The sequence below is a fragment of the Scyliorhinus torazame genome, chromosome 13 (genome assembly GCF_047496885.1).
Source record: "Scyliorhinus torazame isolate Kashiwa2021f chromosome 13, sScyTor2.1, whole genome shotgun sequence".
Classification (NCBI taxonomy): Eukaryota; Metazoa; Chordata; class Chondrichthyes; order Carcharhiniformes; family Scyliorhinidae; genus Scyliorhinus; species Scyliorhinus torazame.
Window position 1 is genome coordinate 26,611,120 of NC_092719.1, and position 13,680 is coordinate 26,624,799.

A 13,680-nucleotide genomic window follows, 5' to 3' on the forward strand; every position below is an offset into this window, starting at 1 on the left:
TGTCTCTCAGACTCGTTATCAACAGCCTGACATAGTCATACTCACAGAATCATACCTTACAGACAATGTCCCAGATTTCATTATCACCATTCCTGGGTATGTCCTCTCTCAACGGCAGGACAGATCCAGCTGAGGTGGTGGCACAGTGGTATACATAAGAACATAAGAACTAGGAACAGGAGTAGGCCATCTGGCCCCTCGAGCCTGCTCCGCCATTCAATGAGATCATGGCTGATCTTTGTGGACTCAGCTCCACTCTCCGGACCTACACCATATCCCCGAATCCCTTTATTCTTTAGAAAGATATCTATCTTTTTCTTAAAAACGTTTAAAGAAGGAGCCTCAACTGCTTCACTGGGCAAGGAATTCCAGAGATTCACAACCCTTTGAGTGAAGAAGTTCCTCCTAAACTCGGTCCTAAATCTACTTCCCCTTATTTTGAGGCTATGCCCCCTAGTTCTGCTTTCCCCGACCAGTGGAAACAACCTGCCTGCATCTATCCTATCTATTCCCTTCATAATTTTATATGTTTCAATAAAATACCCCGCATCCTTCTAAACTCCAATGAGTACAGTCCCAGTCTACTCAACCTCTCGTCATAATCTAATCCCCTCAACTCTGGGATCAACCTAGTGAATCTCCTCTGCACTCCCTCCAGTGCCAATATGTCCTTTCTCAGGTAAGGAGACCAAAACTGAACACAATACTCCAGATGCGGCCTCACCAACACCCTATACAATTGCAGCGTAACCTCCCTAGTCTTGAACTCCATCCCTCTAGCAATGAAAGACAAAACTCGATTAGCCTTCTTAATCACCTGTTGCACCTGCACACCAACTTTTTGCGATTCGTTCACCAGCACACCCAGGTCCCTCTGCACAGCAGCATGTTTTAACATCTTACCGTTTAAACAATAATCCATTCTGCTGTTATTCCTCCCAAAATGGATAGCCTCACACTTGGCAACATTGAATTCCATCTGCCAGACCCTAGCCCATTCACATAACCTATCCAAATCCTTCTGCAGACTTCCGGTATCCTCTGCACTTTTTGCTTTACCACTCATCTTAGTGTCGTCTGCAAATTTTGCCACATTGCACTTGGTCCCCAACTCCAAATCATCTATGTAAATTGTGAACAACTGCGGGCCCAACACTGATCCTTGAGGGACCCCACTAGTTACAGGTTGCCAACCAGAGAAACACCCATTTATCCCCACTCTCTACTTTCTGTTAAGTTAACCAATCCTCTACCCATGCTACCACTTTACCCTCAATGCCATGCATCTTTAGTTTATCAGCAACCTTTTGTGTGGCACCTTGTCAAAAGCTTTCTGGAAATCCAGATATACCACATCCATTGGCTCCCCGTTATCTACTGCACTGGTAACGTCCTCAAAAAATTCTACCAAATTAGTCAGATACGACCTACCCTTTATGAACCCATGCTGCGTCTGCCCAATGGGACAATTTCCCTCCAGGTGCCCCGCTATTTCCTCCTTAATGATAGATTCCAGCATTTTCCCTACAACCGAAGTTAAACTTACCGGCCTATAATTACCCACTTTCTGCCGACCTCCTTTTTTAAACAGTGGTGTCACGTTTGCTACTTTCCAATCCTCTGGGACCACCCCAGAGTCTAGTGAATTTTGATAAATTATCACTAGTGCGTTTACAATTTCCCTAGCCATCTCTTTTAACACTCTGGGATGCATCCCATCAGGGCCAGGAGACTTGGCTACCTTTAGCCCCATTAGCTTGCCCAATACTGCCTCCTTAGTGATTACAATCATCTCAAGGTCCTCACCTATCATATCTTTATTTCCATCAGTCACTGGCATGTTATTTGTGTCTTCCACTGTGAAGACTGACCCAGAAAACCTGTTCAGCTCCTCAGCCATTTCCCCGTCTCCTATTATTAAATCTCCCTTCTCATCTTCCAAAGGACCAATATTTACCTTCGCCACTCTTTTTTGTCTTATATATTTGTAGAAGCTTTTACTATCTGCTTTTATGTTCTGAGCAAGTTTACTTTCATAGTCTACCTTACTCTTCTATATAGCTTTTTTAGTAGCTTTCTGTTGTCCCTTAAAGACTTCCCAGTCCTCTAGTCTCCCACTAATTTTTGCCACTTTGTATGTTTTTTCCTTCAATTTGATACTCTCCCTCACCTCCTTAGATATCCACGGTCGATTTTTCCCCTTTCTACCGTCTTTCTTTTTTGTCGGTATGAATCTTTTCTGAACACTGTGAAAGATCGCTCGGAAGGTTCTCCACTGTTCCTCAACTGCTTCACCATGAAGTATTTGCTCCCAGTCTACCTTAGCTGGTTCTTCTCTCATCCCATTGTAATCGCCTTTGTTTAAGCACAAAACACTCGTGTTTGATTTTACCTTGTCATCCTCCAACTGTATTTTAAATTCCACCATATTGTGGTCGCTCCTTCCAAGAGGATCGCGAACTATGAGATCATTAATCAATCCTGCCTCATTACACAGGACCAGATCTAGGAACGCTTGTTCCCTTGTAGGTTCCATTACATACTGTTCCAGGAAATTATCCCGGGCACATTCTATAAACTCCTCCTCAAGGCTGCCTTTACCAACCTGGTTAAGCCAATTGATATGCAGATTAAAATCTCCCATGATAACCGCTGTACCATTTCTACATGCATCCGTTATTTCTTTGCTTATTGCCTGCCCTACCATCCTGTTACTATTTGGTGGCCTATAGACTACTCCTATCAGTGAGCTTTTCGCCTTACTATTCCTGATTTCCACCCAAATTGATTCAACCTTGTCCTCCATAGCACCAATAACATCCCTTACTATTGCCCGGATGCCATCCTTAAACAACAAAGCTACACCACCGCCCTTACCGTCCATTCTATCCTTTCGTATAGTCTGATACCCTTGGATATTTAACTCCCAGTCGTGACCAACTTTTAACCATGTTTCAGTAATGGCCACTAAATCATAGTCATTCACGATGATTTGCGCCATCAACTCATTCACCTTATTTCGTATACTATGAGCATTCAGGTAAAGTACACTTATGCTGTTTTTTACATCTTTGTTATGAATCCTAACACCTTGATCAGTAACTTTTCGCAAATTATTTTTCCTCTTCCCCTTTCTCCTAATTTTCCTTGTCTTTGAACCCATATCTCTACATAATAACCTGTCACATAACCTGCTGCCTTGCTCTCCATTAAGCATTATCCTGTCCACAGCTTTACCCTTCCCTTCCCCCCAACTTGCTAGTTTAAAGTCCTTGTGACCAATCTATTTATCCTATTCGCTAGAACACTGGTCCCAGAATGGTTCAGGTGAAGACCGTCCCAACGGTACAGGTCCCTCCTGCCCCAGTACTGATGCCAATGCCCCATGAAATGGAATCCCTCTTTCCTGCACCACTCCTTTAGCCACGTGTTAACTTCCCTAATTTTCTCAACCCTATGCCAATTGGCACGTGGCTCGGGTAGTAATCCAGAGATTATAACCCTGGAGGGCCTGTTCTTTAATTTAGTCCCTAGTGTTTGATAATCCCCAAACAGGTCCTCTTTCCTAGTCTTACCTATGTTGTTAGTCCCAACGTGGACCACAACAACTGGATCCTCCCCCTCCCTCTCCAAAATCCTTTCAAGCCAATCAGAGATGTCCCTCACCCTGGCACCGGGCAGGCAACATACCATGAGGGACTCACGATCTGGCTTACAAAGGATGCCATCAATCCCCCTAATTATAGAATCCCCTACAACTACCACTTGTCTTTTTGCTCCCCCCTCTTGAATGGCTTCCTGTACCACGGTGCAGTGGTCAGTCAACGCATCCTCCCTACAGCCCTCTTCCTCATCCACACAGGAAGCAAGTACCTCATACCTGTTGGACAAGGTCAAGGGCTGAGGCTCCTCAACTCCTAAAATCAGGATCCCCCGACCTGCCTCCCTTGCAGTCACACCACTCTGTCCCTGACCACTGTCCGAATTAACAGAACTTATTCTACCGGGTGTGACTGCCTCCTGAAACAAAGCGTCCAGGTAATTTTCCCCCTCCCTGATGTGCCGCAGTGTGTGCAGCTCGGTCTCCAGCTCATCAATTCTGAGCCGAAGTTCCTCGAGCAGCCAACACTTGCTGCAGATGTGGTCACTGACGGTCTCAATGGGATCCACCAGTTCCATCATCATACAGCAACAGCACATCACCTGTCCAGCCATATTCAACTAGTTAATTCATTTAAATAATTAAAAAAAAAATTTTTTTTTTTAATAGAACCTCAAGCTTAAACCTGAACACCAACAAAAACACAGCCCTCTCTCGCCACTCACCCGAACTCAGTCACTCACCTAAACTCAGATGCACTCTGTTCCAATCAGCACTCCATGACTAAAGGCACTCCTGCCACACCTTTTGTACCCTGCCTGATTTCCAATGAGCCAATAGGCCCGCTCCAGGAACTGGAGTCTCTAACTGCCACTCGACCTGTAAACTAAGCACTTTTAAATATGCACTCACCTCTCCCAGCAACCCTGCAGCCTGTGGCCTGCTCCAGGAACTGAAGTCTCTTTTAAATATGCACTCACCTCTCCCAGCAACCCTGCAGCCTGACAGTCGGGAGGGAGTTGCCCTGGGAATCCTGAACATCGACTCTGGGCCCCATGAAGTCTCAAGGCTTCAGGTGAAACATGGACAAGGAAACCTCCTGCTGATTACCACGTACCCCCCCACTTCAGCACTCCTCCATGTTGAACGCCATGATGGAGAAAGCACTGAGGGTGGCAAGGGCGCAGAATATGCTCTGGGTGAGAGACTTCAATGTCCATCGCCAAGGGTGGCTCATTGGTACCACTACAGACCGAGCTGGCCAGGTCCTAAAGGGCACAGCTGCTAGAGTTGGTCTGCATCAGGTGGTGAGGGAACCAACAAGAGGGAAACATCATCCTTACCAACCTGCCTGCTGCAGATGCATCTGTCCATGTCAGTATCGGTAGAAATGACCACCGCACAGTCCTTGTGGAGACAAAGTCCTGACTTCACATTGCGGATACCCTCCATTGTGATGTGTAGCACCATCACCGTGCTAAATGGGATAGACTTATCATATCTAGCAACTCAAGACTGGGCACCCATGAGGCGCTGTGGGCCATTAGCAGCAGCAGAAATGTATTCAACCACAATCTGCAACCTCAGGGCCCAGCATATCCCCCACTCTCCCATTACCACCAAGCTACAGGATCAACCCCATTTCAATGAAGAGTGCAGGAGAGCATGTCAGGAGCAACATCAGCATACTCGAAAATGAGGTGTCAACCTGGTGAAGCAACAACCTTCAGCCAGAAGTGCCGAGTGGATGATCCATTTTGGTCTCCTCCGGGGGCCCATAGCATCACAGATGGCCATCTTCAGCCAATACGATTCACTCCAGGTGATATCAAGAAACGGCTGAAGGCACTGCACTGGATATTGCAAAGGCTATGGGCTCTGACAATATTCTGGCAATAGTACTGAAGACTTGTGCTCCAGAATTTGCCGCACTCCTAGCTAAGCTGTTCCAGTACAGGTACAACACTGGCATCCCCCGGCAATGTGGAAAGTTGCCCAGTTGTGTCCTGTACACTAGAAACAGAACAAATCTAACCCAGCCACTTACCGTCCTATCAGTCTACTCTCCATCATCAACAAAGTGATGGAAGGAATCATCAACAGCGCTATTAAGCAGCACCTGCTCAGCAATAACCTGCTCACAGACACTCAGTTTGGGTTCCACCAGGGTTACTAGGCTCCTGACCTCATTACAGCCTTGGTTCAAACATGGACAAAAGATCTGAATGCCAGAAGTGAGGTGAGAGTGACTGCCCTTGACATCAAGGCCGCATTTGACCGAGTATGGCATCAAGAAGTCCGAGCGAAACTGGAGTCAATGGGAATCAGGGGGAAATCTCTCCGCTGGTTGGAGTCATACCTGGCACAAAGGAGGATGATTATGGTGGTTGGAGGTCAATCATCTCAACTCTAGAGCAACACTGCAGGAGTTCCTCAGGGTATTGTCGTAGGCCCATCGATCTTCAGCTGCTTCAAACAATGACCTCCCATCCATCATAAGGTCAGAAGTGGGGATGTTTGCGGATGACTGCACAACGTTCAGCACCATTCGCAACGCCTCAGTTAATGAAGCAGCCCTTGTCCAAATGCAACAAGACCTGGGCAATATCCAAGCTTGGACTGACAAGTGGCAAGTTATATTCGTGCCACACAATTCTCAGACAATGACCCTCTCCTACAAGAGATGATCTAACCATCGCCCCTTGACATTCAATGGCATTATGAAATGAAATGAAATGAAACTGAAATGAAATGAAAATCACTTATTGTCACGAGTAGGCTTCAATGAAAAGCCCCTAGTCGCCACATTCCGGCGCCTGTTCGGGGAGGCTAGTACGGGAATTGAACCGTGCTGCTGGCCTGCCTTGGTCTGCTTTAAAAGCCAGCGATTTATCCCAGTATGCTAAACCAGCCCCTTACCATGGCTGAATCTCCCACAATCAATATCCTGGGGGGTTACCATTGATCAGAAACTGAACTGAATAGCCATATTAATATTGTGGCTACCAGAGCAGGTCAAAGGCTAGGAATCCTGCGGTGAGTCACCCACCTCCTGACCCGCCCAAAGCCTGGACACCATCTACAAGGCACAAGCCAGGAGTGTAATGGAATACTCTCCACTTGCCTCGACGAGCCCAGATCCAACAATACTCAAGAAGTTTGACACCATCCAGGACAAAGCAGCCTGCTTGATTGCTACCCCTTTCACCAAAGTTCAAAGTCTCCACTGCCGACGAACAGTGGCAGCCGTGTGTACCATCGCCAAGATGTACTGCAGTAACTCACCAAGATTCCTTAGACACCATCTTCCAAACTCACGACCACTACCATCTAGAAGGGCAAGAGCAGCAGACACCTGGGAACCCCACCACCTTGAGGTTTCTCTACAACTCACTCACCACCCTGACTTATAATACAATAATCTTGATTGTCACAAGTAGGCTTACATTAACACTGCAATTAAGTTATTGTGAAAAGCCCCTAGTTGCCACATTTCGGCACTTGTTCAGGTACACGGAGGGAGATCAGAATGTCCAAATCACCTAATAGCATGTCTTTCGGGACTTGTAGGAGGAAACTGTCGCTGGGGAAAAATCCTGGAACTCCCTCCCTAACAGCACAGTGGGTGTACCCACACCTCAGGGACTGCAGTGGTTCAAGAAGGCAGCTCACCTCCACCTTCTGAAGGGCAACTAGGGATGGGCAACAAATGCTGGCCTAACCAGTGACGCCCACATCCCAGAAATGAATTTAAAAGTCTGCCTGAACCTTCGGAGGCTGACTACAAGACCACTTGGCTGCATGAAGTCCAGAAGCAAACCTGAGCAGCTATTGACCATACAAATGTGACAGACAATAGCCCAACGTGTCACCCCTCATCTGAACTTGTCCCTTTTAATAAAAAGACTTGCATTTATATGGCATCTTTTGTGACCTCAGCCCCCACAACCCAAAGGGTAGGTGGATTGGCCACACTAAATTGCCCCTTAATTGGATTTGCCCCTTAATTAGAAAATTAAAAAAAATCTTTTGTGATCTCAGGATGCCCCAAAGTGTTTAACAACAAATTAAATACTCTTAAAGTGTAGTCACTGGTGTAATGTAAAAACCTCAGCAGCCAATTTGGACACAAGAAGCATGATTTTCTTTTTGTGCTTTGTCTAAGGTTTGCACATTGCTAGCACACCAGATATGGCATCAAACCGGAGAGTCAAAGGATCTTTTCCATTCAAAGTAATTTGGTGGAGTTGGGATTCTTCCCGCTCAGCGCCAGATAAGTCTTCAAAACCTATCCCAGTGTACACTTTCCAAAGCCTTGTCCTGGAAACCTGCTCATCTGAGACTTCCCCCGACAGGAAGGTCGTGCACACTCAATGTTGAAGGTCTGGCTGTGCAAGATTCTCAGCAGCGGATATTTGAAACTCTGGCCTGGAGATCCATATCAGAACCTGATTAACCAAACAATAAATAAATGCATCAAGTGAATGAGCTAAAGGAATTGTGGGGGATGGCGGCACAGTGGCACAGTGGTTAGCACTGCTGCCTCACAGCGCCAGGGACCCGGGTTCAATTCCGGCCTTGGGTGACTGTGCGGAGCCTGCACGTTCTACCCGTATCTGCGTGGGTTTCCTCCAGATGCTCCGGTTAACTCCCACAGTCCAAAGATGTTAGGTGGGTTGGCTTTGCTAAATTGCCCCTTAAAGTCCAGGAATGTGCAAGTTAGGTTATGGGATTATGGGGATAGGGCAAGATGGACACTTGGGAATGGGCAGAGTGCTCATTCAAAGGATTGGTGCAGACTCAATGGGTTGAATAGCCTCCTTCTGCACTGTAGGGATTCTATGATCACTGGTGTGGGTAAATATGTGGCAAGGTACCACAAAAACAGAGAACATGTACGTATGCTCAAGTGATGCCCTTATTTATTTATTTGGACTTTGCAGACCTGCAGGGCTGTTGCCTTTGGATAAATCCTGAATCAAAGTACTGAGATTGACCAGCATCATCAACGTGAGGCGGGTACAAATTGTGGGTGTTCAGATTCAATCCACTTCTGTGATCCCTGAACCGATAGTTTCTGAGAAAGAAAGGTTTGGATACTCCTATTTTAAAATGTGCTTCAGCACCTTTAGTGGACTAGTTATGGTCTGTCTTGCCAAATGGAAGATAAGCATGGAAGGTTTGATGGACTGTAGTCTTGCAGATCAATCATCCAGGCTCCTTATTTCCCTGTTTTTTTAAGCTGAACTTTCATCTCCAGCCAGTCCTTCCTCCCCTGAGATCACTGATAGAAGGAGTAGGAACCCTGGGTGATTCTCCATCTCCCCACAAGCTCAGAAACACTGAGGCCCCAATGGTAGTGTCCCAGCGATTATTCAACCCAATGAGGATTAGTTGTTTTGAGACTGAAAATCAAATGAAGGAGTTCTGAGGTTTCAGTGCCATTGCGTAATTAAATGAGGGAGCTGTCCACATAATCTTTAGTGTGTCAAAGTAGCTTCTCCAAGTGTCCCTCTAATTTATACAAATTTCCTTATATCCTCCCCAAGCAACGTGGAAAAAATTATGCTGGTGTTTGGATTAGAACAGATCTCGAGGTTCAGTAAAGACACATACGCCAGGCCAGTTGCAGAGGTCATCAAGCATGAAAACTACAATCCGGACACAGAGTCTAACGACATTGCCCTCATCAAGGTCACTGATCCCATTGTGTTCACCGACTTTGTGCAGCCAGTGTGCCTTCAATACCAGAAACTTGATATTGCTGAACTCAAGCCCTGTGTCACTGCCGGATGGGGCATGGTGGAGGGGAAAGGTAAGACATGTGCCAATTTGTGTAGTACTCACCTTCTTGCTAACTGCACTTTTGCTCTTGTCTCGGAGTCCCAGGAGGTGCATCTGGGTGTGGTAGCGTGTGGGCCATGATAATTAATGCCAACTTCCAGCAACCCAAAAATCATGGAAATCCAATTGGAACATGGTGCATTGGAGCAGGCACTGGAATGAATTCATGTGAAAGATGTGTTCAGCTGCTGCACCAGTGTCCGTGAGGGAGGAACCCTGTCCCTCCTTACTGGTCTAGCCTAGCCTATGTGTCACTCAAGTCTCATGCTGTGTGGTTTTAATCTTCATGCCCTCTGAAGTGGTCCAGCCAGCCCTTCAAGAAGGAGGCCTACCACCAGCTTCTTAAAGATTGACAACATGTGCATTGCCCGCGTCTCGTGAACAAGAAAAAAAGGAAACTAGCGCCATTCACAGCAAATTCAGATAGGAAGCAAGATGCTGAGCCCTGAGGTGAGGGAAATCCAACTGTGGACAATAGACTGTTTTAGTGCAGTTCAACTACATGGAGCAAGATGTTCTGTTGAGTTTAACTTCCATTTGATATAGAATAGAAACATCTCTTACGCGTTAGAGTAGCTGCACCAAGGTCTTGGCATACGATTGCTTCTATTTTTAGTTGTAGCCTCAGGCGCCTATTACTTATTATTCTTTATACTATTCCGAGAGTTTGAGCCAATTCCAGTCACAGTACAGCCTGGGTTCCAGGACTGATTACACTCATTTTCAAGTGGTCAACAATCATTGGGCTGTCCTGATGATTCTGCCCTCACTCATTCACTTCAAACGGTTCCAACTGAGTTTTAACATAGGTTAAATGTAGAGTAAACCTTCCTCCACACCGTCTACACTGTCCTATCACACACTCACAGGGCAGGTACAGCAATGTCACATACACTCCCTCTACACTGCACTGTCAAACATTCCCGGGGCGGGAACAGCACAGGTTAGTTAGATGCAGAGTAAAGCTCCCTCAACACTTTATCTGCCAGAATCCTCAACGTTGGCAATCTAATGCACCAGAGTAATCACTTTTTCTACAAGATTCCGAAATAATTAAATGAATGGATTAGGAGGCAGATACTCTCCCATTTCCTTCTCAAATGAATCCTGAGGCTTTGCTCACTGATGGGTAACTTGTCCAAAGTCCAATAAAAGTGTCAGAGATTTCCACTGTATAGTCAGTGAAAGCAGAGACCTGTTGGTAACACATTCATACGTTTGGCTTTAATCAGGGAAGGCATTCTTTTATTTCAAAGTGTAGGCAATGATGACGCCAAGAGAACATTTATTTAACCACTAGAGTTCGAGAGTGAGGTAAGGAACTGTGTCAAACCCATAGAATCCCTACAGTGCAGAAGGTGGCCATTCGGCCCATTGAGTCTGTCACGACCTTCCGAAAGAGCAGTCTACCTAGGCTCAGTTCCCTGCCCTATCCCCGTAACCCCACACATTGACTCTAAGGGGCAATTTAGCACGGCTAATCCACTTAATCTGCACCTTTTTGGACTGTGGGAGGAAACCCGGAGGAAACCCATGTAGAAAAGGGGAGAAAGTGCTAACACCACACAGACAGTCACCCAAGGCCGGAATCGAACCCGGGTCCCTGGCCCTGTGAGGCTGCAGTGGCGCTGTCCCTGCTTTCTAGGTAATATCCTATTTTCACTTCAATTCCAATAAATTAATAAAACATAACCACCCTTATTACTTGGCTTTCTTTAGGTAGACGAGCGGATGTTTTACAAGAACAAGAGATCAGTATCATTCCAACAGCTATCTGTAACCAGGGCGACTGGCACAATGGTTCACTGTCTGACCAAGTCCTGTGCGCTGGATTTAAATGGGCAGGACCGGACAGGTGTCAGGTAGGCACTCCATGCTTTGGGACCTGGATGGAGAGCTGGGTGGGGCAGTGTGGCAGTCACCCGCCTTGCAATCACTCTCTTCCTGTTTGATTGCAGACAGATAGCGGAGGCCCATTGGTCTGTAAAGTGCTCGGAGCAGGAAAGTTCTATCAGCTGGGAATCACCAACTGGGGTTTAGGCTGTGGTCACAAGGTCCACCCAGGCATCTACACATCTGTCCGAAAATACATAGAGTGGATCGAGTGGAAGACGTCGAAGTTGGGTGAAATGCAACTCGGAGCCGAGAGTTCTCACAAGGCACCCCCACCAGAAAAGAAAAACAGTGCCATACGTTCACAAGTTTCTGGCTTTCTCACGGCAATTGGCCTGGTGTCTCTCTTTATTTAAAGATACCAGTCTGATCTGCACTCACAGTTTTACAGAGGTGTTGTTTGCTACCTGGTTTCCTTGATAATAGTCTCTATGTCAATAAAGTTTTATAGCAATGAAGCTGTGCAATTTCTCTGTTCGGGTCTCATGTTGTTTTCTCAGACGGATGGAACAAGAGGAGCCGATTGGCATGTGTGTAACTCAGGTTCATTCATTGCATTTGAGTGCTGCCTATTTCGCTGGCAGTGTGAATGGGATCGCAGAATGGTACCTTCTGTCCACTGCGACTGTGCCAGGAATAGTGCAGATGGGAGCAGAAAGTCGCAAAAGAATAATGGATTAAATAAGTGGGCAAAAATGTGACAAATTGGGCTGAATTTTGTACCATGCACAAGATGCACTGCAGGAACAGATTGCACCTAAACTGAGGGGCACCAATATCCTGGGTGGGAGGTTTGCTAGAGCTCTTTGGGAGGGTTTAAACTAGTTTGGCAGGGGAGTGGGAACCAGAGCTATGGATCAGAGGATAGAGCAGCTGTTGAACAGGTAGAAATAGTATGCAGCGAGTCTGTGAGGAAGGATAGATAGTTGATAGGGCAAAGTTGCACTCAGTGGAATGGGTTAAAGTGTGTCTGTTTCAATGCAAGTAGTGTCAGGAATAAGGGAGATGAACTTAGAGCATGGATCAGTACTAGGAACTACGATGTTGTGGCCATTAAGGAGACATGGATTTCACAGGGGCAGGAATGGTTGTTAGATGTTCCGAGGTTTTGATGTTTTCAGAAGAATAGGGAGGGAGGTAAAAGAGGAGGGGGCATGGCACTGTTAATTAGGGAGTGCATCACAGCTGTAGAAAAGGAGGTAGTTGAGGAGGGTTTGTCTACTGAGTCAGTATGGGTGGAAGTCAGAAACAAGAAAGGAGCAGTCACTTTATTGGGAGTTTTCTATCAGCCCCCCAAAAGCAGCAGAGAGATAGAGGAACAGATTGGGCGGCAGATCTTGGAAAGTTGCAGAACAAAGAACAAACAAAGAACAAAGAAATGTACAGCACAGGAACAGGCCCTTCTGCCCTCCAAGCCCGTGCCGACCATGCTGCCCGACTAAACTACAATCTTCTACACTTCCTGGGTCCGTATCCTTCTATTCCCATCCTATTCATATATTTGTCAAGATGCCCCTTAAATGTCCCTATCGTCCCTGCTTCCACTACCTCCTCCGGTAGCGAGTTCCCGGCACCCACTACCCTCTGTGTAAAAAACTTGCCTCGTACATCTACTCTAAACCTTGCCCCTCTCACCTTAAACCTATGCCCCCTAGTAATTGACCCCTCTACCCTGGGGAAAAGCCTCTGACTATCCACTCTGTCTATGCCCCTCATAATTTTGTATACCTCTATCAGGTCTTCCCTCAACCTCCTTCGTTCCAGTGAGAACAAACCGAGTTTATTCAATCGCTCCTCATAGCTAATGCCCTCCATACCAGGCAACATTCTGGTAAATCTCTTCTGCACCCTCTCTAAAGCCTCCACATCCTTCTGGTAGTGTGGCGACCAAAATTGAACACTATACTCCAAGTGTGGCCTAACTAAGGTTCTATACAGCTGCAACATGACTTGCCAATTCTTATACTCAATGCCCCGGCCAATGAAGGCAAGCATGCCGTATGCCTTCTTGACTACCTTCTCCACCTGTGTTGCCCCTTTCAATGACCTGTGGACCTGTACTCCTAGATCTCTTTGACTTTCAATACTCTTGAGGGTTCTACCATTCACTGTATATTCCCTACCTGCATTAGACCTTCCAAAATGCATTACCTCACATTTGTCCGGATTAAACTCCATCTGCCATCTCTCCGCCCAAGTCTCCAGACAATCTAAATCCTGCTGTATCCTCCGACAGTCCTCATCGCTATCCGCAATTCCACCAACCTTTGTGTCGTCTGCAAACTTACTAATCAGACCAGTTACATTTTCCTCCAAATCATTTATATATACTACAAAGAGCA

General features: G+C 46.3%; 1 protein-coding gene across 2 annotated transcripts in view; it reads left to right on the top strand.

The window, feature by feature from the left end:
- The window catches only part of LOC140387671 (acrosin-like), a 73,605-nt gene extending 61,809 nt beyond the window's left edge, over positions 1 to 11,796 (top strand). The window contains exons 3-5 of one of the 2 annotated variants that reach the window (XM_072470864.1): positions 9,151 to 9,416; positions 11,165 to 11,307; positions 11,408 to 11,552. In XM_072470864.1, coding sequence (XP_072326965.1) covers positions 9,151 to 9,416; positions 11,165 to 11,307; positions 11,408 to 11,485 — 487 coding nt within the window. In that variant the 3' untranslated portion in view covers positions 11,486 to 11,552. Of the gene's footprint in view, positions 1 to 9,150; positions 9,417 to 11,164; positions 11,308 to 11,403 lie in introns of both variants that reach the window. The other variant, XM_072470863.1, reaches the window with a different exon arrangement.
- Positions 11,797 to 13,680: the final 1,884 nt, after the last annotated feature.